This window comes from Copidosoma floridanum, unplaced genomic scaffold, assembly GCF_036245765.1.
Source record: "Copidosoma floridanum isolate Cflo_tuat_1 unplaced genomic scaffold, Cflo_Japanese_pri ptg000030l, whole genome shotgun sequence".
NCBI lineage: Eukaryota > Metazoa > Arthropoda > Insecta > Hymenoptera > Encyrtidae > Copidosoma > Copidosoma floridanum.
In genome coordinates, this window is record NW_028321907.1 from 1534910 (window position 1) to 1561773 (window position 26864).

Sequence of the window (26864 nt, forward strand, 5' to 3'; positions counted from 1 at the left end):
AGCCGATTTTTCTTTTTTTTTTTTTTTTACTCCGTTGCTTCATTTTTCGGATATACGCCGATTGGGTCCCTTGATATATATAGGTGTCTACCCACGATAACTCAAATCATTTGTTGTTTCATTGATTAAAAGTATTAAAACATCCCAACAGGTCGTCCCGAAACGTATGTGTATGTCTGAAATTACATACACCCTCCGGTGAATCATCCCCCGTTTTTGCGGGGGAAATCCATTGCAGGGCATAAAGAATCATCGAATCAGCTGTCATTTGACAATATCAACGATTTTACAATGTACGCGTGCTTGGGCGTGGATGGTTTTTCAATACCCAATTGCCAAGAAAAACGTTTTTTAATTATCACTCGTAACGAAGAAAAAAAAAAAATAGAGTATTCAAATTGAACTAACTTTGAACTTGTAAATATTTTTAGCACAAGTAACGTATAGAATTGTTGCTCGATGAATTTCGTATTTTTGTATGAAAAAATCCACTCTACAGAAGAGTCAGAGATAAATGATACATATTGGCTTTTAATATTCCGAGGCAGGTGTAAATTAAAAGTACCGTCGCAAAAACTCCATCCACGTACAGCGACTACTATAGCCACTAAGCACATCAGGCTTATTTTTTTAATTAATCAACGTGTCCCTGAAAATTCTCGCTCGTGAGAGATGCAGCAGCCGCGCAGTGTATAGGGTGTGTGTGTGTGCATTCGATAATCATTGCCGTCATGACTCACGTATTTGTAAAGCTCGAGCAAACGTCACCACGATCGCGTTTATCTCGAATTGAATTTAGTAAAAATCATTTATTTCTCCTTTTTTTTTTTGTTCCTCCACTTTCCAGCTGAGCTACTTATACAAACACTTCAGCTATTACTATGTGTATTTGTATGTACTCTGCATCCGTAAAAAAAAAAAAAAAAGCACCTTGATTATCTCGAGTACAATCAACCCAATCGATTCTGCTTCGGTGACAAGAATGTAATGCTACAATCGTGTGTCTAAATTATACGAGGGACAAAATACAGCTCGGATATACTGTATACGCTTACTCGCGAGATACAAGAATAGCGATAGCGGAGTTTACCATTTTTTCACCTCGATCACGGCTGTTCTCCAAAAACATCGATTATCATATCAAGTGGATACGGAGCCTTATACATTCGTACACAATACCTGTATATCATTATGTGACACGCATATATGTATAGATTTTTTTTTTTTTATATATATATATATATTATAGTGTACTGACCTACTATGGGTATGTACACTGTCTTTATTCATTCAACATTTACATTGTCTTTTAACATGTCGTTTTCATCGTGTCATTATACATTTCTCTTATTTTCGCTTGTCATTAACATTTTCGTTCTTTATTATTCGCATATCATATCTTTTTTTTATCTCCCCGGTCACGCAGGACCGAAAAACTAAATCTTTATCCTAAGTCGGTTTCATGAATTCGATACCCGGCAAGAACCATCAGAAAAAATTTGAGTACCCCCGACCGGGAATCGAACCCACGACCCACGACCCCTTGAGCTGTGTTGTTTCGGTGGCTAGCATGCTAATCACTGAGCCAACGACGAGCTCTATATGTATATAGATACACACGAGCGAGTGTGTGCACGAAAAAAAAAAAAAAAAAAAAAAAAAAAAAAAAAAAAAAAAACGCGATGCTGGGATTTCCCGTGTCGAGCAGCCCGACCAATCGGTGTGAGGCCCGCGCGATTCAACTCTCTCCCTCCCGTTTCGTGTGTGGTCTCTATCTGTGTTTTACGCGGCGCTAGGTACAGTGGGGGGGGGAAGCTCCGACTCGCGGTTGCAACAGCGTATATATACACTTATACTTACCGAAAAAGATCGAGCAAGACTACTGTTGTGGTCACTCGATATGCAAACTGAGTTTTTATCTCTGATTCTGATACAGGGATGCTGCGTGTGTATAGCGTCACCACGTGGATTATAAACGTAGCGCCTCGCGTCCACGGTGATGGTATATACATCCGGTGGTTAATATTTTATCTATGTACTTTGGAGTCGCGGAGTTGCGGTTGATTTGAGTTGTTTGAAAAAAAAAAAAAAAAAAAATGTTATTTGCTACTATCTGTCGTTTGTTTGTTGTTCATTGGGTTACAAATATACTCTGCTTGACTAAAGTCTTCATGTATGCAGTATTGCATTGTAGTACTGTTTTTTATTTGCTTGTTTATTTACACTTTTTGTGTTGTATTTTTTTATACTCGACATTCGGACACAAAAAAAAAGCTTGGAAAGCTCGCGATGATTTATTTTTTACTGGTACATTTCCAGGGGTACGTGCTTTTTTTATTGTGTTATTGTTATTGGTGTGTGCAATTACCTTGTATGTATGTATATATATATATATATATATATATATATATATATATATATATATACACGTAGGTTTTAAACTGTCAAAACACAAAATTACATGATTTTCAACGAATCATTTTTTGTTAAGGAATACGGGATGCAATAAACGTCCAATAAAATTTAAGTTAGAGTCGCACAAACGTTAAATGCCATTTGTATTATTTATATGTGAGCGTCTTATCATGAAAAAAAAAAATTATAAATGAATCTTAAGAAATTATTTAAATTACTCGTTGTGTTTTTTTACCGCTTTTTCCTCAAAAGATAAAGGTTTGGTTCATCATTTCTGTTTCAGCCACTTAACGGAATAATTACTCGATTTGTAAAGTTTATTTGGTTAATATATATATATAATTTTTTTTTTTTCATACCAAATACATCGCTCAAAAAGAAGATAATTTTTAAAACAATTATAACAGCTTACTACGTATAGCATACACGGTTTTGTCAATAAACTGCGAAATATGGAACCTAAGAGTTTTGTGATGATCCAGCACATTTTTTATCCCACTCGATTATCAAATTTATTCAAATCGCAAGAGCCCCGTGATTAAAATCCAATGTGTAGCACCATACATGCGACAAGAAGTTCGCAACAACTGTACAACTTGATTACGAGAGCCCACAATGACTGTTACATGTAACATTGAGCAAATTTAATTTTCAAACAAAACCATACCTTTTAATATAAATAAATAATTTAATTTAGGTGCTCTGGGTTATTGAAACTTTTTTTACCATCTCAAATACTTTTTTTTTTTTTTTTTGTTAATCAGCGTCTCAAGAGTTACGACTATGGGATTGAAAAAATTTTGATGTCATGAAGAGAACCCTCCTTTGTTGCACTCCTCTTAATCTTATCGACCTTATCGCACGTAAAATTTACTTTTGCGATACATCCATCCATTCTCACATGTACTTTTTCAAAATTTCACGGCTGGTCACACTTGTTTCTTTAATATGATGGATAATTAAAAATCTGATATTTTTTTTTTTTTAACATAACGAAAAGAAAAAAAAATGAAACATCAGACCTGTACTACTCGCAATCCCACATCATTAGTCACTGAGAAATTACTCACGAATCTAATGGGAAATTACGCCCTTTTGTCAAAGTGCCGATAACTTCATTTTGCTGATAAAATGTTTAATTCACGCTTCTTATAATTTCGTAGAAACTGTTTACTGATGATTTTCTATTTACGAATGCAGATGGTAATTTGTGCGCGCGTGTTAATATTGCTCGCAGCTTATGTAATGAAAAACCAATTAATCGTGTTGTAACAATGAGAATAAAAAAAAAAAAAAAAGAAATTGTTGATTAATAAAAATAATGACTTGCAATAAATGAAAATGACAAATATGATTAAAAAGTGAATTTATCAATCGCATTATGTCGCTCCGCTCAAACGGTCGAAGAATTATCGTTTTTTCGAAATAAGTATATGCGCTTGCGGCTTTTTTTGTTATACTTAAGTATATACTTACGCAACGCTTGCGCACTAAATTTTTCCTCTTACGCGTGGAAAAAAAAAAAAAAAATTAATTTTGTGTATTGCGAAACACTCGTTTTTAAAATTAAAACGAAAGGCCAGAAACAAAATTTTGTTCAGTAAATAATTACATTAAAAGAATCGAGTCACACAACAACAAAACTTTAAGAGAAATATATTATCATACAAAACACTTTTTGTGCGCACGAAGAAATTTCCCTAGTAAAGTCAACAATTAAATCAATGACATTATTAAAATTAGAGCACATTTTAATTTCCTCACAAGTCGCGTAATAAACCTGGTAATTTTGTGTAATTTATAAGAAAATTCGAATGGATCCAAAAGCATTGAGAAGCTTGAAGAAATCAAGTACCGTCTATTGTCAATTACCTTCGTACATGTTATTTTAATTTCGATGTAAAAAAAATACATAATTTACGATTAAGAAAAAAAAGAAAAAAAAGCGCTCACGTGCTAAATTTTATACACAAATGGTATCAGCAACCCTTACGTCAGAGCCTCAGCATTACGACGAATTAACGCTGTTGCTAATCAGTGTGCTCAAGTAGATCAGGAATATATACATGTAAAGAACAACTGAGATGACTTTGTTTTAGAAATTGACTTTTCACGTGTACACACAATCATCCGCCGATTATCCCCAAAACATTCGTAACAATTCGTAATAAAAGAGGTCATCGCTTTTTCGAATCCATGTCGATTGGTCGAGATAATATACTTGTGTAATCGTCGGACTTGTACTTGGGGTTTCGAAAGACCGCATTATGCATGCACTTTAATTATGTTACCTGATTCGATGCTCTTTTCTTTCCATTGAAAGTTGGAGGTTTTTTTTTTTTTTTTTTCTGTCTACATGATTTGTTGACAAAGTATGCGAGATAAGAGTACACAATGCAACATCGTCGCTTTTAAATTGAGCACAGCTGATTTATAATGACGTCTCGAGCGCGACTTGTGTGCTTTTTCGAGATAGGTAAGTACACACATGTCAATAAATCCGACCCGAAAAACAAGCGATTCGCGTTTTAATTTATAAACCTTCATAAAACGATACACATAATTGTATTAAGCTTAAAACGCTGTACTTTTTTTTCCAAATGTTATTGCAAATAGCTCGCGATGTCTTACTTCAACCGTATCATTATCCGTTTGTTGAAGCATGAAATAAAATAAAAAAATATCGGGGAGGAGCTGGACAATCATCTCGCGGGTAGTGGTTTGAGAAACTATCCGGAAAATCCGTCTCTTATGTTTTTTTTTTTTTTTTTCCACTCTTCTCGTTTAACGATTAGCAGAAGAAGAAAAAAAACCACAGTAACACGTGCATCGGATAGCACGCCTGAACTTCAGTGAAAACGATGTGACGTCGTGTTCTAGTAGAGGTGGTTTTTCTACGCAAAAAAACGAGTTTGCCCACAAGCACATATGGATACGTTACGTGTGTTTACAAGACCTTCGGGGGCCCCGTCCGAACGAGGAAAAAAAAACTCGACGATGATAACTCGCTATTGGACGGTCCGGGGTATCACGTGAAGCGCCCCACCTTTTGCGGGGCTGCCCCGTTCCTTTTTTTTTTTTTTACATGAATCATTTGGAATGTATTATTCATGTGTCTCGCGGCGTCACACACGACTCTTACTGTAATATTATACAAGGCAACCAGATGTTATTCCCCACGTTTTTTTAAATTTTTCTTTATTGCAGATTGTAATGTGCTCAAGTATATATTTGCGCGTGTATGCGCAGGTGTATTTATCGGCCTCTCATCTCTTGATTGATTGCACCGCTGCAATGGCCGTCGATATATCTTGCACACACGCGACCTGTTGAAGTTTGCGTCGTTTTTCAGTTTCATTTAAATATTTGTTTCTAGCCGACCAATTGCATTTTATCAGTTATTTTTAACGGTAATGATGATAAGCATGTGACTTTAGCTCACTTGAGTTAGGACGTGCATTTGTCACTGTTGAAGGAATGGAAAAAAAAGAGCAATGAAAAGTTTTTACAAAACAATACTACTTTTTTTTTCGTTTCACACCTTATGTACAGTCATTTATATTAAACTCTGATATAATATCATCTTTGTCACCGTAACACTCTTATATTCGTTTTTCTTGATTTGATTGCGCTTAATAAATATACAGTATTCACACAGTTTGGGTTTAAAAGGAAGAGACGTATATCTACACTGTCTTACTGTTTTTGCTCTTCCGAGGAAGTCATCTGAGAGGTAAAATTTACGAATTTCGCAACGTAATCGACACTATTCTCGCCCATTAGACAATGCATGTTTGCGACCTGGAACGAAATTCGATGTGATAAAGTTATTGAAATTTTAAAAGAATGGCAAAAGGTATGCGTACATCTGATGACGGTCTGATGATTTCGATCATAGGAACTTCTGCTTGACTTCGCTGTGAACTTTTTACCGGGGATTCAAGCTGACCCAAGAAACTACTTAGTGAGAAATCTGCAACCTGATATCAAAAAGCAAACGGTTGAGTTTTTCTGACTCGCGTTTATTTATTTAACCCAGTTAGAAAAAAACAACCAAAGTAACTACCTCGCTGTTAAGCCACTGCTGTTCTCCTTCTTTAAGTATTTGCATTGCGCTCGTAATACTTGCAGTCGAGTGCGTAACTTTAACAGGTTCTACGACTTGTCCATCCAAAACATCCAAGAAATGTTTTGGCGCATCATCTGGTACAGGCTTAATCGTTACGGTAATTTGGGGAACGACTTCTTCATTCTTTGGAGCCTTGGACATCATAGCAGTCTTTGTGCCAACGGAAACGTTTCGAACTTTAGGATACGTTATTGTCGTTTGATAAGAGACATTCGGTGTTGTAGGGAGCACCCTTTGCACAACCAAGTTTCTTTGCCTAAATGTTCTCCCTTTTCTGCAGTAGCGAGATTTATATTTCTGTGGTGCAAATACATTGATTATTCATTATGTCGAAGAGAAAAAGTATCGCATTGACGTCCAAGTTTTGATTCATGCTTACGTCTAATTGTGTTCTAAAGGCTTCAGGAGCGCTTATTCTGTGAAATGACGGAGGTGTCAGAGGTCTTATGAAAGTCGACTCTTTAGCTGAAGGTACTCTAGATGAAATGACAGTTTCACTACTGCCAGACACATTATCATATGATCCCTGTAAAACGAGAGACAAAACGTAATTTAATTTCATCAAATGTCCAAAAAAGAAGATGACGCAATCGCTTACTTTGCTGGTTCCGTACGTGTGCTTAGCTATTGACAATAATTTTTGCAAAGTTAAGCTCAGAGCATTATTTTGTGGTTCTTCAATCACAGACGTTTCTGGCACTGCAGATTCCCACGTGTACTCTAATATTATTTTCAAATCTCGACCAAACTGTAATAAAACGCTTTTAGTTTATGTAAATTATGAGTGATTGTTTTTATAAACTTACCATTAAATACAAGTCGCCAACAGTGATTGTACTTGCTTCATCAGCATTCCAACCACGTCGTATCCTGTCAATCGTTTCCCTACCAGGAAACCTGCTACAGGTCGACGGCTGTTCTGACGCCGATTTTTCACCGGCACTTGAGGTGGATGGTTTTTCTGTCGTAGAAGTGACGTTCGTTTCGGAAACATCGATATCGCTATTGTCGGGGACGTCGTCGAATCGGGTGCTCAGTCTTTTATCTCCTTTAAACTTTTTTACATTTTTCTTTCCCGCGCCCTTCAAGTACTGCATTGAACCCAAAAGCTCAACTCTCGAGCTTTTCAACCCAAGTCGATTCTCGTATGAATTCAAGCAGATGCTGTCGCTCGTCAAATACTCTCCTAGATTAACAGTGGGTAACGTGATTTTACAATTTTCTTGAGGAGTCATGCGCATGACCCGAGAATTTTTATTATCCGAGTTCTCAGTGAGATTCTCAATTTCGGCGTTAGCTGCTGACTATATAGCAAATTAATATTAATTCGAAGAAATTTCCAGGGTATAACTAAACTTTGAAAACGTACAATCTTTAGACTCCAAGACCTCCAACGCTGCTGAAAGTATGAAAGTATACTGGAGAGTCTCCTTTGAATAGGAACTAAGGTACGGACTCTTGGATTCATCGACAATGCTTGTACATGCCACCAAGCTTCGTTGTTTGCTGGCCGTAACTCTAACGTCACTCTTGACGGTAATTTTATATCTTCCTGATAACCTACAATCATCCGTAAAAATATCTCATTTTGGTAAAAAGTTTCGTTCCACCAGACAACGTATTTTTCAAATTAGTAAGTTACCCTCGAATAGATTTAGTTTCCTCAGGGCTCTACAAATCGGTGTCTTGACCCTGAAAATTTTTTTCCGATAACGCACTTGTGTGGAACCAAAGTAAATCAACTCGTTTAACTTCATCTGAACTTTTTCGTGAATCCTTGGCAGTTTTCTTCTCAGTTCTCCATAATTGACCAAACCATAGAGCTCCTGTGAAGTCTTTTTAACGTCTGGAAAATGAGCCTTACTATCGATGTCTCTCAAGTTACCAAAAGCATTACACGAAAAAAATTATCTACCTTCTGAAAACTTGAGATGCTTTGAAATTTTAAGCCAAGTTCTGTAGTAAAAATGCCTGATCTGCTCTTTATTCTTGATCATTTTATCAGACAAGCCTTGCTTCTTTCCCTGAATGAGAAAGTAACTTTGCAGAGCATCAAAGTCTTTGCCAAATTCGTTCAATGCTTTGAAAAAGGTATTCTTATCCTCCATGGACCACAACTCACATGACCTTTTCAAAGATCTCGTTATTTTGGCATCAGCCTCGAGATCATCCTTAGCATCTAAAATAATAATATAAAATTATAGAAAATCCATTGGAGTTTGATAAATCCACAAGATACCTTTCTGACTGGAGTCGGCATCCCTCATCCTCTTTGTCCCTCTTGCAATACGTGCACCCTGACTTTTGGAATCTACCGTTGTTTTGCTCTCAGCTGCTTTGCTCGTACTCGGGATGGGCGAGTTTATTTCTTTGTCAAAATTTGTCTCATCCTTTGCTGTTGTTGTTGTCGTCTCCTCCATCACGTTCAACTCGTCTGGGGCTGTCTCTATACAGTTGCCCCACTGGCAGAATCTGGTTCTGCGTTTACCAATGCCATGAGTCACTACTTAAAAATATTAAAATACTTAATATCACCTGGGTTAGCGATAAAAAAAAAAAATTCGTCAATCGTGAGACAAGATGTTGCACAGGTGGCAACCGCGGAAACAGAGAGGATAAAAGTTAGCGACTCGCTCGATTTACAATCAACAAGTTGAGTAGATATTGAGTTACCTCATGTGGGCTGCAACAGACTTTTCAGTGAAAGTTTAAATTTCTTGCACAACTTCGGAACCACATTTTTTTTTCAAATCGAAATGTAATCGTAAACATAACCAAACCGACCAAATTATAGTTCAATGCAAACTGTTCACCATTTATTCCGTCATTCCGTGGGAGGGACATAAAAGAAAAAAGATGTCTCGGCGTGGGCGCGAAGTTTCTTTCTCAAAAGGAGTTCCTTAAATTAAATCTATTTTTTTTCTTACAAAGCAATAATGAAAAATAATAAATTCAACCGTATATCTTTATTATTTACATCAACGAGAACGCAATCTTTATAATTGTGGAAATCGCTAAAAGTTTGCCGTTTTTTGGAAATTGAGTATACTTAAAATTCAGGAGGCATAATATTACTTCAAACTTTTTATTCGCTATTATTTACAATAACCATAACGGTATTTACATATAAAATTACTTTTTATACCAAAAATCTTACAACGTGAAAGATAATGGTTGAGAGTATTTATTCAATTCTATTTGTTTGTTGATATCGAGCATCACCTCGAAACATCCGGTACCAGCCGTAACTGGCAGACCCAACATGAGTCGGCTGGACGGCGACGTTAAATTGTCAAATTTACCTAAAAGCAAAAATAAGACAATTTTTTTTTTGTAGATTTAAATGGTTTTTTTATTCTAAATAAACAACTATAAAATAGTACCTTGAAGAGAGGCCATTTTTAGGAATGTCATTGAACTCTCGAAGCTCATCTGATGCAACGGCGATCCCGAGCTTTCGATACCTTTACGGCTCAAAGGCGAAAAGACACCACTCGTAGTCATGTAATCGGCAACCAACAACAAATGCCTCGGATTCACGTGGATACCGTACGCTCCGAACACATCCTTGACTTCCTTGACGATGACTCTGTTAGCCGCCTCGATGCCGTATGTTTGCGAAATAGCATAAACGTCGTTCGAGTAAAGCCTGTTCAGGTCCAAAATTTCAGCGTACTTGAACATCTCAATAATATTGATGCCTTCAGTTTTCAAAATTGTGCTCCCCTTTTGATTTTGGTACGTGATGGCTCTCTTCACGCCCTGGATTTCCCATAGAACGACCTTGTTCGCGACCTCGCGGACGATCGAGGGCATATCGAGTCTCGAAAGGGCAATAGGTAGATAAAACGTGACCTTGCACCACCTGTACTTTTCCTCATCGTACTCAAAGTCCGTTACGAACCTGAATTTTTCCAATACATGTCTCTTCTCATCACTCAATTCTTCCACGATTGCCTCCATTGATGGAGCGACGGATTCTTCTTCTGTATTAACATTCGCGCTCGTCTCCGTATTCGTAATTTCATTTCCCTTGTATTTTTTCTCCTCCTCGTCGTTTTCTCCCTCTTCCTCTTCGGGCACTATTTCCTCGTCTTCGGGATCGTCGTATTCTTGGTTTTCTCGATGTTGTTTCACCCTTCGAGCCTGAGTCGCGTCCGCGTCTTCGCCTAGCTCTTCTTCGTCCGACGACTCGTGCGTCTCACCTAAATCAATGCGACCCTTGAGTTTCGCCATCGACTCATCCAGATTTGGCTCTTCTTCGTTATCGAGTTTTTCATCTAAATTTTTCGGTTCCTTTTCGTCTGTCCACATTATGGTCGCGCTACAGTAAGTACTGGCTTCCTTGATCTTTTGGAAAAACGCTTTGAGAAACTTATTCTTAACACCTTCAATGGTATCTTTGGGATGTACATTGAATTCTTTTTTGTAAGATTTGTGCGGTAAAAAGTCAAACGTGAGGGAATACATCATTCGTCGCTGGGGAACGAGGTGAAGCTTTCTGTCAATCTTAATTTCCTTTAGCACATCAGCTATACAACACTTGGTTAGTTTTAATTTTAGCTAAAAGTTCAGTTAATACGTATTAGTAAAAGGATTCAATTGAAAAAAAATAGATTGAAAAAACTGTTGGTCAATTGATAATTCTTACCTTTGTGGATTGCTTTTCAAGCTTGACCAAATCACTCTTGAAAGGTATTTCCATACTTGGTGTCTTGATACTTTTTGAAGCCATCATTAAGATTTCTCTCAACCTGGGAATACCGAGAGTAACGTTCATTTCACCACGACCAGCAAAGTGGAAGGTATTCAGTGTCATCTGAGTCGATGGTTCACCAATGGACTGAGCCGCTAACAATCCAACAGGTTCTCCAGCCTGGCACAGAGTAGTCATGACCTTGGCACTTATCAGATCTCTAAGATCGCTTTTATTCGTATCAGGTTTGTTTTTTATGTAGTTTTCGAGCAAATCTTCGAGCTTTTCGGACAGCACACCAAATGTACGATGCTGCCAGAATTGCGAATTTATCGGTTCGGGACACCTGGCACCCTGAGCTTTGTACAAATTTTTAGTCTCATCGTCTGCCCGTATCCACTTGCGCATAAGCGAAATTGTAGCTTTGTAACGACCGGAACCCTCATTCATGACTTTGTTTTTGGGATTGTTGGGGTCATAATGAGCAGCTGAAAAATGTGTGAAGGGACTCGCATGTTTTGTTAAAGACACATCGCCATGACGTTTCTTCCACTTTTTGATCTTTTTCAAGATTTTCTCTATCGTTTTCGGGTTATCGTCGCGCTTCATTTGCTTGAGCAGATCTTCGTCGACAACCGCATCCTTGTTATCGTATAAAAATTGCATTTGCTTGTCATTGAGAAATTGGGATTTAAGTATGTCAAGACCGTCTTCACCATACATGAATTGAATTATATTGTTGTCTTGATCTCGGACTGTTGAGTCATATTCGACCTTCACTCCTTCCAAATGTTTAATAAGACACCTGTCGCACAAGTAAAAAGTTCTAAGAGTCGAACAAAATTTGCCTAAAGTAATCGAAAATCTATTTTTACGAACCTCTGGAGGTATCCCGATCTACTGGTTTTGACAGCGGTATCAATCAAACCTTCGCGACCAGCCATACAATGGAAAAAGTACTCTTGAGGTCGAATACCGGTCATGAATCGGCCATCGATGAAACCACCAGCTCTCGGGCTTGAATCGTAGGCCGGAAAACTGGGCAGACTTTTGCCGCTTATCATGAGCGGGGGACGCTTACCCTCGAGCTCGATTTGCCCAAGCAAGCACGAAATCTGCAAAGTGTTGACGGACGAACCTTTGGCACCTGATCGCACCATGAGCTGGAGATTGTTTTCTGGGAAGCCTTTGATCAGACCACGGGGCAAACAGGCTTTGTTGATGTTGTTGGTGTAGACGCTCAAGGCTTTTTTGTATTTCTCGTCGACCTGCTTGCGAAACTTTGGGTTGCTCTGGTAATTTTCTTCAAATTTCGCGGTCACCTCTTCCATCGGCGTGTCTTCCGGCACTTCCAATATTTCTCTGTAAGATTATTTTTTGCTTGTTAATTATCGAGATTGTGGGGCAGTTTCGAAAAGAAAAGAAAAGAAAAAAAAAAAAAAAAAAAAAATTAATCGACATTACTTTTGTACGCTATCTCCGATTTGTCGGCACATGTTGATGATCTCAGCGCGCTTCCTGTCTGATCGATATTTCACCAAAATATCGGCGATACCTAGAGTAAAGCCGATCCTTTGCAGATAGCACTGGAAAACTTTACCAAAGGCGCTGAGCAACTTGCACGAGGCGTCTCCGCCGTAGAGCTCGTACACGCAGTGAACGAGGCCAAAGGGTGTCGCGCCGTAGTGGTTCTTGTCGAGGACGCCACAGAGCAGCTCACCACCTCGAAAAATGACCTCAGCTTCGGACATTGTCATCGGGTTAGCGAACGGAACGCCACACGCCCAGGGACGCGGTCTCCACTTCTGCCACTGACTGTGGTGAATCTTGGCCGACGATGTCAGGTTGATCCTCGCCTTTCCCCGAGGTATGATGTTAATCACGATTGTTGAGATGATCTGCTTGCCGGACCACATTGGCAGGGGCTTGATGATGGCGGGTGGCAGAAGAATAATGTTCCCGGGGAGCATGGCCAGCGCCGAGTAGACAAAGTGATGATAGTCCTCCTGGACGAAGAAGTTGCCTCGCAACGAGAGCTTTACGCCCGAGATCACGTGATCCTGGATGAGGCCACTGAGCGGTGTGCCGTCTTTGGGGACCAGGTACTGGTAGGGCACGCTGGCTATGTGATAAGCCTCGGCACGAGCGAGCTCGTTTTGCGGAAAGTGGGCGTTCATTTCGTCGCCGTCAAAATCGGCGTTGTACGACTTGCAGTTGGCGTAGTGCAACCTCAGGGTGCGCTCACCCTTAAGTATGCGGGCCTTGTGCGCCATTATACTGGGCTTGTGCAGAGTAGGCTGCCGATTAAGCAGAAGAACGTCGCCGTTCATCAGGTGGCGGTAAACGACCTTGGTGCCGTCGAGGAATTTGGTCGCTTTTTCGTCCTGAGTCAGGAGCCGCTTGGCCATGGCTTGGCGCTGGATAAAGTTGTCCTTGGACAAGTGGGACGTACGGCCGTCCATTCCCTGAATTTTCACCGCGCCCGGATACTTTTCCGGCCCGTTGAGTACGAGCTGCCTGAGCCAGGCTGCGTTGTGGGGAGTCACGTAGACCGGGTAGGTGAGCTTCATCGCGAACTCCTCGGGGATGCCAATCTCGTCGAGATTGATGTTCATGTCGGGCGTGATGACTGTGCGGCAGGCAAAGTTGACGCGTTTGCCCATCATGTTCATGCGAATGACGCCCTCCTTTTTCTCCACGATCTGGCGCAAGCCGTGGCAGTTGACGGAGTCGGAGTTTTTGCTGAGATCCCGATCTATCAAGTGATCGCAGCTGCTCTGCAGCTCTACCCACGCGTTATACATTTTTTCGACGAGAGTAGCGCCACGCATGTCTCGGATCAGCAGTTTGCCGGAATCGGGGATCAGGCTGGTGTCTCCGGTCTTCACGGCTTGCACGACGTTGCGTAGGACGACGCAGTTGCGGAGGATCGATTTATACACTTCCGTCTGCGGATTTTCCATTATCTGACCGTTCATCATGTTGACCGGTCTCACCAGTGGAGGCACAACGAGAACGACGCTGAGGAAAAATATGTCTGTAGGATGTTCCACATTTATTGAGTTCAGGCACGGTATCATCATTGAAAGTATTTTTTTTTCTCTGATCCAGATTCTTTGCATGATATTTTTTAAATCGTCGGGCATTAGCATCATTTCGGTCATTTTTTCTTTTCCCTCTTCAGCCACTTCTTCATCATTATCATCATTATCATTGTCCAAACGTATCATTTGGCGTGATTTTATTCGATTTTTTATAACAGTTATCTTTGGTCTTGATACGTGACAGTTGATACACTTGTCTTTTGGCTTGATTTCCTTTATAGCGTTGTCAATATAAACTTGACGTTGGAAACAAAACTTTTGGGAATCATCGTTTTCACTGCTGAAAGAAACTTGTGCCATTTTATTTCTAGCTTGGCTATAAACTCTATCTACATAACATTTTATTATATCTCGTGCTGTGTATACAAGCGCGTCATCCAAGTTCGCAATGCCTTTGCCTTTAGATTCTGGTAATGAGGACATGACTTCTTGGCGCAAGCCCTCTATGTACTTTATGTGGCCATCTTCGATGAGCTGTGCTTCAGCAAACAAAAGATCTTTTTCAATCTGAGATATTTGTAATGTAAAGCACTTTAAACATGTCATCTTTAGTATCTTTTGTAAAACTATGTGAAAAAGTGGATTGACTATGGCTAAGGGTAACTTTATGTGACCATAATGTCCATTACACTTTGATATGTTGTTACTACATGTTGTGCATGGAGTTGACTTATCTGACACTGGTCCTAAAATATAAATTTGATGAGTGACAAATATAAGTTAATTGTATCATATGAATGTTGTCAAAAAAGATTTACCAAACGCCGGATCATATGGTCCACCAAATACAGGATTACCAAGGACATCAAAAGATTCAAGTACTGTTACTTCTTTTACACTTAAATTTAAAATGTCTTGTTCCGTTAAAAATTGAAATTGCAGTTTTGTCGCATCCAAGTGAATAGGCGTGGGACGGAATCCTCTGTTAGAACTCATCTTTAATTTTGGATAAGTCTTTCGTTACTTAGACAAACTCCTGTGAGTACAAAAACATGAAAATACGAAAATGCTATTTTACAACATGAATAGAACGAAACGTTCATGAATCGTTGTAGTAACACTAACCTATTGCAGGTGATCGCAACTGTCCTATGACATGTGGTTGTGCTTCATAATCCCTACTTGTGTTTTTATCACCAAGTTTATAAATAGAAAAATAATAAATCTGCGTTTCATTTAGCTATAAACTACATACGAATATACACAGGGTATTATTTGTTTACAAACAATATTAATAATCCGTCACTGTTACTCAAAGTACCGGTTCGCAGTATGCACACGTGCGCTTGTTAGATTTGTTCGATTAAGAGGTTCCGACTGTTCCGAGCGCTCAGAGCGCTCGGAGTGCTCCGAACTCTAGCCCGAACACGCGTTCTTGCTCCGAGTGCTCCGAGCGCTCCAAGTGCACGTGACTCAGGCCGCCTGTGGATAGCCGTGTAAGATCCAGCTCAACGTAATCGCGAGTAAACAAACCATTTTTTTGTTTTGATTGCATTGTTGGATCTTACACGGCTACCCACAGGCGGCCTGAGTCACGTGCACTTGGAGCGCTCGGAGCACTCGGAGCAAGAACGCGTGTTCGGGTAGAGTTCGGAGCACTCTGAGCGCTCCGAGCGCTCGGAACCTCTTAATCGAACAAATCTACTTCTTTTTTTCTACTAGCTCTGCACTTTGCAAAACATCAGGCATCAGCTGATGGTAGCGAGTTTGTTGAAAAAGTTATAATTTATTATTGCTGAAAGATAGACCCGCAAGCATTTATGTTGCTCGTGTGTGCTTGTATTAAACAATATTTGATTTCAGAACGCGAAGAAAAATTTAGCAGATTTTTATGATAAAAATAGCACATTTCAAATTGTGGACAAACTCCGCACGGGTCAAAAATATAAGTATCTGTTGACACCTTATATCATTTTTTAAAAATCAATCAGTGTATAACTGGCAGGTGGCTGGCTGAGTTGGCACCTTCGAGCAAAGGGTGGCACTTGCGGATTAAATCTACTATTCAACACAGAAACAACGGAATAGTACTTATCTACTTATGTATGTATAACACAGGAACGGCAAAATGGTATAACTCAATGACCCAATGGGCACGTTCGATTATCCATCGTTCGTTTGTTCGCACTCCATTAGATCTAAAGCTTCAGGAACGTACAGTTCAACGAGCGATTCATTTTTTCCTACGTTCCTTAAGGGTTGGTCCTATAATGGAGAGCGAACGAACGAACAATGGATAATCGAACGTGCCCAACAACACAGGAACGTTGGGATGGTATTATAAGACAGGAACGGCGGAATGGTTGAACCCCAAATGACCCAATAATGCAGGAACGGTGGAATGTCATAACCCAATAAAAACGGGAACGGCGGAATGGTATAATCCACAAACCCTATAACACAGGAACGTTGGAATGGTATAGCCCAATTATACAATACGGGAACGGCGGAATGGTATAACCCAGAACTTTGATGATTAAACGCGCTCTCCAGGTTAACTATCGGCTGTTACATGGACAGGTTGCAACTATACCACTTGTAGATAAAAAGATCAAAGAACTACATTATATACACTGCAAAAAAGCATCTGACGCTCTCTCTCACGTGCAAGTTCTGAAAGAGAAAGAGCTGTCTGCTGTATAACTCGAGTAGTCGTCGGAGCAGAAGAAAAGAGAGAGAGAGAGAGGGAAAAGACGATAACCTTGACATCAGAGCTTTTCAATTTAACGAGTGTGAGGAGCACGGAACAGAAGAGGTGAGAGTTTTTCAAGCACATTTTTGCAATTCGGATCTTCTTTTTTTTCATCATCCTTGCCTCCTCATCCCGCAAACCCGCAAACACCTAATTAATTACAGCCCAACAAGTCGTTTTGCTGCAGTGCACGAGTTGTTTGTTGTTATGCTGATGCATATGTATATAATATGGCAATATGAACATACCCGTGTACTACGCAAGCACATATAAGTACAACAAACGTACAAAGCTCTCTTATATTCCTTTTCGATTAATCCGTTCCGCGCTTCTCAGTTCTGTTCTCACACTATATACAAGCTCCTCCTCTTGCTTGCGCACTCTTTTCCACTCCATCTCCTTCTCTCTATCTCTTTATTAATCTCGATTATTGTGCGATCTCTCTCCTCCTTCTACTTATATAGGTACTGCTTCTTCTCGATCTCGGTGAAATACATTACTTACTCCACTTTGCGGCACATCCGACGGCACATTTTATTATTAGAACTGTTTTTGTGTCCGCGAAATTTTCCAAGAGTTATCGCGCCGCCGCTCTTTATATCTCTCTCTACTCTCTCTCTCTTTCCTCCTTCTGTGTCTCTTTTCCTCGTTCTTATATTCTCATGTTTTATTTCTTTATATCCTTTTTTTTTTTGCTTATTTCCCCGTGTACATTTACGTATACATTGTAACATTGTATATATATCACCGACGTTAATACTGCCATTACTGCCCATACGTCAGGATAATAGTTAGAGTGTACACCAATACCAGAGAGTGGAACAAAATAATAATAAGATCTTTTTTTTCTGCGAACAAGTTATGATAAAAATTGACTGAGAGCTGCGGCACATCCTTGAGGAGGACGGGAGTAGATCATCGACAGCAGCAGCAACAGCACCAGGGCAAAAACAGAAGAAGAAACATCAGTGGGGGCACCCTGGCTGGCCGGGGAGGCCGTCACGATAAGTCGTCGTCGTCGTCGCCGTCGGCGACCTTCTTCTTAACCCAAAATGCGACCCAGTGCCGTGGTGCTCCAGCTCTTGCTGCAGCTGATCTGCTGGCGACACGACGGCGTTATAGCCGGGGGCGGCGCCCTCGACTCCGCGTCTGCCTCGTCCGGCGGTAGTGCCTATCACGCGGCTCGCTCCATTGGCCCTGGCGGTGTGACCCCGACCAAGACGGGCGCGTCCTTCACAGCTAGTCTCAGCCAAAGCCTTGCCAAGGCCGTTGCTCACGAAGGTACGCATCTGTTGGAACGTGGTGTTTGTTGCTTCAGGTTTATTTTTTCGTTCAGTGCGTTCAATTTTTAGTGGTTATTGTTGTTCAAATTTTGGAGCCTCGTTAAGTTCAAAGCAGCTGATTTGTGCAAGTTCAAAAAATTTATTTTGGTGCAAGGAGAAAGAGAGTGTCAGTGCGTGCACATGTACACATACACACACGCACGTTGTATTTGACTTGATAACACAGTTGCAGGGAGGTACAAAACACAGGTGCCTTTCTATTTGTGAATTGAGCTAAATCCACTGGTAAATGTACTCTTTCAAGATCTGTGTCAGACATTTGCCAACATGTTCAACTCAATTTAAAAATGGGGTGTACTTGTATTTAGCTGCTGTGCAGTACTGTACTGTGTTCTCACTTTGTACCTCCCTGTGTGTGCTTTCTCACTTTCTGGCCAAAATCACAAAACGCACAAAAAAATGTCTGCCTTGCTTCTCTATACATGTATGCATGTAATTTACAGACTGTTACATATTAATGACAGAATGATAAATCACCGTTTGCATAACGTCATGTGTGATTCTTTTAACAACACTTCTAATTGTACAGTAATTTCAACCATTTTTTAAATAAAGGCTGACTTTTTCCCAGCACTTGTTACATACTCTTCAAATACCAAGCTAATGACACAAATTTTCATGAAAGAAATACTTATTTCATAAACAAAAGGCATAACTCTATGATCCAAAGAATAGTTATTTTTCAGCAATTTTTGCTAACAAAGATAATTTGGCTAATAATCCTAATGATGCTTTTCAAATTGTAGGAACAGATTCTTGTAATGATGACTTGGCATGCATTACTATGGCTTCCAATGACAGGCTAGGCTTAGAGGCTATCAAGTCGCTTCACAGTCAGTTGGATGATGATGCCAATGGAAACATTGATCTGTCAGAGTCTGATGATGTGAGAATCGTGCATTTGATACTTACCAAAAAATAGTCTTACATCAAATTGTTCTAATCTTAATTGTTTCCCAAAGTTTCTAAGAGAAGAGTTGCAATATGAAGCTGGGTATGAAAGGAGACAAAGGGTGTTTCATCACAATGATGATATGCACATTAGCGTTAGAGAACTTTGGGAAGCTTGGCTACGATCTGAGGTACTTAATTTCTAATTTAACTAGATATAGTTCCATAAGAGTACCTTCATAATGAGCTGCATTTTAATGAGTAGGTACACAATTGGACCATAGAACAAACAACAGAATGGTTAAGCAGTAATGTGGAGCTTCCTCAGTATGTTCCTACTTTTATTCAACACAGAGTTACGGGATCTACACTTCCAAGGTACATCAATTCAACAAACTTTATTGACAAAAATTTTTTGTTGTGTCATTTTTTAAACTTTTATTCATGTCTTGGTATTTCTGTTATTTTTAGGCTGGCTGTAAATAATATGCATTACCTCAACAATGTATTGGGAATCAAAGATCCAATTCACAAACAAAAAATTGCCCTAAAGGCAATGGATGTTGTCCTTTTTGGACCTCCAAAAGGTAATTTTTCGTGCATTTTTCTTTTATTTCAAATCCTATTATTATTCTTATAGTGAATCTTTAATTTAGATACTGGACATAGTTTGAAAGATCTAGTTTTAATTACTTTGTTGTTTGGAGCACTTGTTGGGTGTTGGTATGCTTATCAGCAAAAGAAGAGCTCTCAAAAGGACCTGCATAGAATGATGAAGGACATGGAGAGTCTACACAAGGCTGAACTTGAACTTAAAAGTTTGCAGAAAGAGTTTGAAATTGTGAAAACGGAGCAAGAGAGTGCTATTACGGAAAAGCAAAATTTAGAAAAACGCTTAAAAGATGAAAGTATGGCTTTACACACGTCTTCATCTGACCTCGAGGTTTCTCAATTAAAGGCAGAAATTGAAGTGAGTCGTGTTTTGATATCTCCATTATTGTTTAGAGTCGATAAATTTGTGTTACAAAATTTTTTTTTTTTCTTTTTGAAAGATGTTAAAGCTAGAGTTGCAGAGAGCGGAAGGAGAACTCGAGGATCGCTGTTGGTCTCCTCCTGTAGGTCTGCAACACTGGTTGCAACTAACTCATGAAATAGAAAATAAGTCTTACATGAAAAAGAAAATAAGCGCCGAGAAGCAGTTACAAAGTGCTCGAGAAGCTGTAAGTTACTATTAAATGATATCTCTCATTCTAATGAAAAAATTTTTATACTTACAAGAACGTTCGTTTTAGTGTGAAAAATTAAGAAAAAAAAGATCAAGTTTAGTTGGTGCCTTTGTTTCCACGCATGGGAAATCAATCGATGAAGTTGATAAAAGTATTTTAGAAGCCAGAACAGCATTAAACGAAGTAACCGCAGAATTACAAGAGCGAGTGCATCGTTGGAAACAAATTGAACTTCTTTGTGGTTTTAATATTATAAATAACAATGGAATTCCTTATTTGGAAAATATTTTGTACAGAGGAGCGCCAAATGGTCGAAGTCTTGGACTTAGAGGTGCGTTTTGCGCTTTTTCATTTTTGTGTGTCGACACAACTGACAAACTTTTAATGCAAATAACTATTTGATTACAGGACGTCATAGTAGTCAAGATGATTTAGACGACGATGTGAGCTCAATTTATACGCCGTCTATTTCGGGTGCTGCAGGTAAGCCAGAATCGGACAACCATGACAACTCCAATTGACTGATTTTTTGCTCGACTTACTTTGTATCTCCTCTCCACCTATCCTCTGGTGAAGCCACTGCTTTTTTTGCACTGTTATGGGTTTTTGGTTCATCGCACAACGACAAATTTTTTTAGTGACAAAATTTCCAACACAAGGTAGTATTAAGTAAATCTATTTGATTTATCGAATTGTGGTTTTATTCGTGCTCGAGATGAAACACCCATACATATAACATGGACATTGTCACTTTTTTCTTTTTTCAAGACAATTATTATAACTTGGGCTATTTTACAAACAAATTATTTCGTTATGAGAGATGATCAAATGTGTTATGTAAAGTCCTGATTGAATTCAATTTTTGTCTTTGAAGAAGGAATTGTCTTTACTGGATTAACAATTTTACATTTAAATAATGATAAAGAGAATATACACTCTGCATGAAAAGTCTTTAATGCGCGAATATTACTTATTAATTTGTACATATACACTTGCAGTTATGACTTTACAAATACATACATGCCATACATATTGTACATATATGTCTGTGTTTGTTACTGTCGTGACTGACATCGATGATTCCTCAAGCTTTAATTTTTTTATATACTTAAAATCAGTGATTAAGATAAATAAGATGTATATCTATAACTTAATCATACATAGTACAAACAAAATAATAACGAACAAACGAAGACTTTAACAAGTCGTTAACCAGTGCCTTAATTTGTGCATTTTTATTTTATTTTGAATGAGATTACTATGGTAAAACAAAGAGATTTGACATAATAAACTTTTGATGTATGACTTGTAAAGAAAGTTGAATTTATATTTAAAATTAACTACGCGTGATTGATAACTTGGTTTATAATACAACATCAACATAATTGCGAAATATGTCATTTTCAAGTTTAATTTACATTATTACAAAGTGCAGATACACATTATCGTACTTATATTACTTGCCACTTTTACATAACTTTTTACAATTACTTTTTGCCATAAAAAAATGTCATTTGGGTCACAACTTTGGATGCCAGTATACAATATACACGTAATAATACTGATGAACTCGTTTAAAAATTCATTTTGTCGTATATATGTAACGATACGTAAGCAAAATGAGTAACAACGACATAAAAAATAAAAAGCAGCGTTATTTAGCCAAGTTTTAAGTAGACTGTTCAAGATTGTGATAGGCAATATTTTGGGATCTTTACACGTACTAGCGAGATGCGTTATTATTACAAAGTACATAACAATTGTAAGATGTAAATGATTATGTTTTCATAAGCCGTACATAGTATATACATATAGTATGCCCTCTTTAAGCAAGTACATGCTAAGTTTTATTAATAATGTACATATATACATTTATTCCAGTTAAAAATTAATAAATTAATTTAAAAAAAAAAAAAAAAAAACACGCACACTGAGAAAAAAAGTTGATTTTGTACATTAACATTACCTACTTTCAAAATCTCACGGCCGCGAGGTAGATGATTAGTGCTTTTTAGCGCCATTAATTTTTCTTCATTTCCCAATTAAAACGAGTATTAGATAGTGATAAGCACGTGCTCATTTGAATATTAGATGGTTGTTTTTAATCCCACTGTTATCCACGTAGATAATGTGTATTTTGTATTGCATGTGTTTCGTAGAGACTTTCCTCAAAAAGTTTCAGTAGATACTCGAAAAATATTTAACATTAGTGACGTTTTTTGCATGTCCGCTTTTATAGTTTTTGCCGTGCCATTGATTTTCAATTTATCTTAACCATCCTTTCATGTCTCCCCAATTAATTTGAAATGTGATAAGATAGAAAATTCAAATAATTGTGAAAAAAAAAAAAAAATTTAATCCTACTTCCAGCGTATTAGACCGAAAATACCTTTTGTAAGTAATTTGTACGTAATAGTGTTGGAGTGAACAAACAAACTAAACCCTGCTTTTCACAAAGTCGCGCGGAGTCTGAAAACCAGCACCCAAAGCCACGATTTCGCACGAGCGTCGCGAGACGACCGACAGCTTCTAACAAGCAGACATGTATCTCGATGTCCACAGGTCTGTCGGAGAGTCTGATCTGGAAGGAATCGTCGAACCCGCCGGACTCCTCGAGCAGCGAGACCGGTGGCAAGGAGACACCCCCAGAGGCGGTCCAGTTCACCCTCGGCGACAACAGTCCCGAGGAAAACCCCCCAAGCAGCGTTGGCTTCGGGGCATCTACTGCTGTTGCGATAGCGCCCGCCAGGTCGATGGGCTTCGACGAGAAGCTACTCACCGGCAACATGGTCAGGTCTTACAGCCAGGACGCGAACTTGACGCTCGAACCGAGCGGTGCCACGATCTCGGGCTTCAAGAGCTCCTACTCGGAAAACTCCCTCGAAGCATCAACGGTGGCTCGACTTGGGCCTCTGAAGAAACCCGTGCGCGAGCTGCCGGCCCTCATGGACGAGGAGACCCTGTCCACGGATTCGAACTCGACCAGCGCGGACAACGACGAGCTGAAACGCCGGCGCAGGAAATTGTTTCCGGCTTTTCGCAAAAGCAAGAACAAGCCCTCGTGATGTTGGGGCGCGCTCGAGCGTAAGGCCGCCCTGATCAAGCGGCTCATCGCCAAGACGCGGACTTGAGTTTGTTCACTCTCTTTGTTGCCCAAGTGCTACAGGGAAAACAAATATAATGATAATAAAGAGAGATGCAAGTTGAGGAGCATGGCGTTTGGCTTGACGACGACGCGCTCTGCGTGACCCGCGAGGCTGCACTACAGTGAGTGATCCGAGGTGTAATTATTTCTAGTGTGATATAGTAATTAAAATTGAAAAAAAAAAGTATAAAAAAAGACGATGACAAGTAGTGTTGTGATTGCTGATGGTGATGATGCTGTTGTTTCTGCTGATGCTGCTGGTAAACTTTTGAATCCAGGATTGTGAATGATTTGACGTATGTTTTTCCCTTACATTATTTTTTTTTTTTGTTTTGTTTATTGACACCATTTTCGAAACATTTTTCACAAATTAGAATAGTACATAAGAAAATTTTCTACGATGGTTTGGGATACTTTGGCGGTGCGTGAGAGTAAAGAGGGTTGTTGCATCCAAAATTGTACTTACACATCTCCCTCTCGTGAAACCTGAATTTGTAGTTTCGTCAATTACTTGCGAGCTTTGAGACTTTTCCGGACTGAAAGTTGATGAAAGGTTAAACAAACGCTCTTAATATATATATATACCCTTGAACTTAAACTATGCTCGTTCATTGGTGCAATTTTCCTAAAATGTAATGAAATAAGTAAAACAAATAATGGGGTACTGTGCAATCGAACACACTTAGAGAATTAGCTTTATCATCTAATCGAGAAATTTCAATTATACTTCGTTTCCTTCTTACATTATTATTACCACTATTACAAACTATAATATTATCATTATTTATTCTTACAACGAAGTTTTTATAAATAATTTATTTCTCGTTTGTAACACTATAAAAGTACTTAAACAGGTGAATTTTATCAATTGTTTAAAAATAAGGGGGGGGGCAGTTTTCGTTTTGTTGGAAAACCGCTTACTAGATTTGGATTCGTGCAGAGCCTGAGTAAATACAAATAATTATCGTACAATACGTTTATAGGTATAGGAGCAAGCAATAAACTGTTGATCAATGAGTCATGTGAGCGACGGGTTTTGTACACATTTTAATATTCAGATACGAGAGTGTGTCTTAAATTAATGACAATATTCTAGTTGATCGAAATATACAAGAAAGAGCTGTGAAACGCTCAATTAAAAACTCGTCAGCAATTTTTACGACCACATCTTATGTTACCTGTTAAACGACGATATTTATACGAATAACGTAATTTCTTCCCTTATCTTTTTTTCATGACAAATATTTCGTGCAGACTTTTTGCACGAAGCGAACGATAGGAACCTAATATCATGTTAATTATTAAAGTACTTAAGAGACACGGAAATACGTGACACGCCTGCAGATGAATTCAATTTTAGGAATTCCGATTGTTTAAAAAATGAAAAAGTGACAAAAACTAGATGCAGTGGAAAAAAAAAAAAAGAATATCCAGAGACTGTATAAGTAATTTGTACCTTAGATGAAAGAAGCACGACGTAAAAAAAAAAAAAAAAAAAATTGCTATGAGGTGCAATTTTTTCTACTTAATAACAATTAAGACTTAAATCAAAGTGTTTGATCACAATAATTTTTGCACAAATGTTCGGTGATTGGAAGTATCTTTAAAAATAATTCCCACTTAGTTTTTATTCTACTTACAATCAAACACAATTTGTAATACCCCGTACGTAAAAATCACCTCTTTTTTATTAGCAATGAATTATTCTAACTATGTACGCTTTTTAGCTTATAGATTTACGAAAAAATTTTGTTTGATTTATCCTCATTTTGAGATCAAACGGCTAGTGCTTTTATAAATTTTTTTATGAGATACTGTTACTTCCGCGTATTTGTATGCTTCTTTGAGAAAACCGATTTCTTAGATTCTAAGTTTGCTTACACAAAGCTATGGAAACAGTCTTGTCATGAAATTTAATTGACAAAGAACTTGAGCTATGATTATGTAATAAAACATAGAACTTTACATTGACTCACTCTCCGACATTCATTGTTATAAAGTTTTACGTTTCAGTTGAGAGTTTGGTAAAGTAAAAGTGCCGGACATTTTTTTTTTAATTTACAGTTATTTATATCACTTATAAATGATTTAATGTACAGCACTTATGGTAATATTTTTCCACAAATAATTTATTTGCAATAGTTATACTGTTTACGTTATTTTTGCAAGTTAAAACTGTAACAAGTACAACGAGATGGATTATTTTGTTATGAAAAAAAAATTGCTATATCTATATTTTATTCATTCGATCCGTCCTTGATTAATCGAGCGATTTCAAAACAATACCGATTCATTTTGAAGATTTAGTTCTACGCTACGTATTCGGCTTCGTTTCAACGCGGTTATTTAATTTTAAATATCCAACAAAAGGCAAAAATTAAATTACAAGTTATTTTTCAAACGACGTATTAAGTTACCATAAATCACAAACTTAATACTTTTTTTTAATAGAATATTGTATCATGCTATAAATATGTATTAGCGCTACAACGAAAGCATAACGTATGCCAAAGGACAACTGGGCATCAATTAAAAAATCTGGCACCTCTAAATACATAGTTACTCTCAGGGTATACTTCTAAACGTTAAATAATTTTTATTAAAAAGATTGGCAATCGTAAGATGCTTTTAAAATCGTTATAATAGAGGAATAGTTAAAATTTATTGTTACTACATGTTTACTTAAAAATTTTTTTCATACATGAAGGAAACAAAAAATCATATAGCAACTCGAACATAATAATATACTTGCCTGTTTTTATTTAACAATAAAGTACTAAATTTCCGAATATTAGTGACATATAAATCAAGGTATTTTATTCATGCAAAGAAGAAAAGTAAAATTTTACGTTAGTATGTAGGTGATTCCGATAATATTATTGTTAATATTATCAATATATGTAACATTTACTTGTTATCATTGAATGTATCTTTTATAGTCTCGACTATGTTGTATACTTATATATTATTTATTTACTTATTAATATTAATGACGGCACACTTTTAGATATTATTTTATCGTTATCGACATTGTCATTGAAACTGTTGTATTGCCATTCGTATGATATGTTTTATTTTCATATGCAAGTAATTAGTATGTTATATTTAAATATCTACGTTTTATTTTTAGCGCCAAAAAGCGTCTTCCCTAAAAAAAAATTGTATGAAGAAAAAAAAATGCTGGAATAGAAAAACAAACCTATGTGGAACATTTCCAAAAATA

The 26864-nt window shown here is 38.0% G+C and overlaps 3 protein-coding genes across 5 annotated transcripts; 1 reads left to right on the plus strand and 2 right to left on the minus strand.

Moving 5' to 3' along the window:
* Positions 1-5959: 5959 nt before the first annotated feature.
* crm (cramped chromatin regulator) lies at positions 5960-9327 on the minus strand. Of its 2 annotated transcripts, none has more exons than XM_089596566.1 (11): positions 9218-9327; positions 8784-9047; positions 8460-8723; positions 8187-8390; positions 7914-8104; positions 7351-7848; positions 7143-7292; positions 6924-7070; positions 6482-6841; positions 6282-6395; positions 5960-6216 (listed from the first exon to the last, which is right to left on the minus strand). In XM_089596566.1, exons 2-11 carry the CDS (start codon positions 8962-8964, stop codon positions 6112-6114), a joined length of 2214 nt encoding a protein of 737 aa, XP_089452692.1. In that variant the 5' UTR covers positions 8965-9047; positions 9218-9327; the 3' UTR covers positions 5960-6111. The 2 variants fall into 2 exon arrangements, with proteins under 2 accessions (XP_089452692.1, XP_014217014.2); XM_014361528.2 differs by having other exon boundaries at positions 8784-9050.
* Positions 9328-9638: 311 nt separating this feature from the next.
* On the minus strand, positions 9639-15631 carry RpI1 (RNA polymerase I subunit RpI1). Its single transcript, XM_014361509.2, has 7 exons — positions 15410-15631; positions 15103-15320; positions 12705-15030; positions 12120-12602; positions 11196-12045; positions 9928-11107; positions 9639-9846 (listed from the first exon to the last, which is right to left on the minus strand). Exons 2-7 carry the CDS (start codon positions 15278-15280, stop codon positions 9698-9700), a joined length of 5166 nt encoding a protein of 1721 aa, XP_014216995.2. The 5' UTR covers positions 15281-15320; positions 15410-15631; the 3' UTR covers positions 9639-9697.
* A 1356-nt stretch (positions 15632-16987) lies between these two features.
* On the plus strand, positions 16988-26864 carry Stim (stromal interaction molecule). Of its 2 annotated transcripts, none has more exons than XM_014361517.2 (11): positions 16988-17099; positions 17896-18317; positions 19126-19265; positions 19342-19461; positions 19536-19648; positions 19742-19857; positions 19927-20240; positions 20323-20490; positions 20563-20827; positions 20905-20979; positions 23059-26864. In XM_014361517.2, the coding sequence occupies exons 2-11, from the start codon at positions 18089-18091 to the stop codon at positions 23559-23561; spliced, it is 2043 nt and encodes a 680-aa protein (XP_014217003.2). In that variant the 5' UTR covers positions 16988-17099; positions 17896-18088; the 3' UTR covers positions 23562-26864. The 2 variants fall into 2 exon arrangements, with proteins under 2 accessions (XP_014217003.2, XP_089452455.1); XM_089596329.1 differs by lacking the exon at positions 16988-17099 and adding an exon at positions 17367-17500.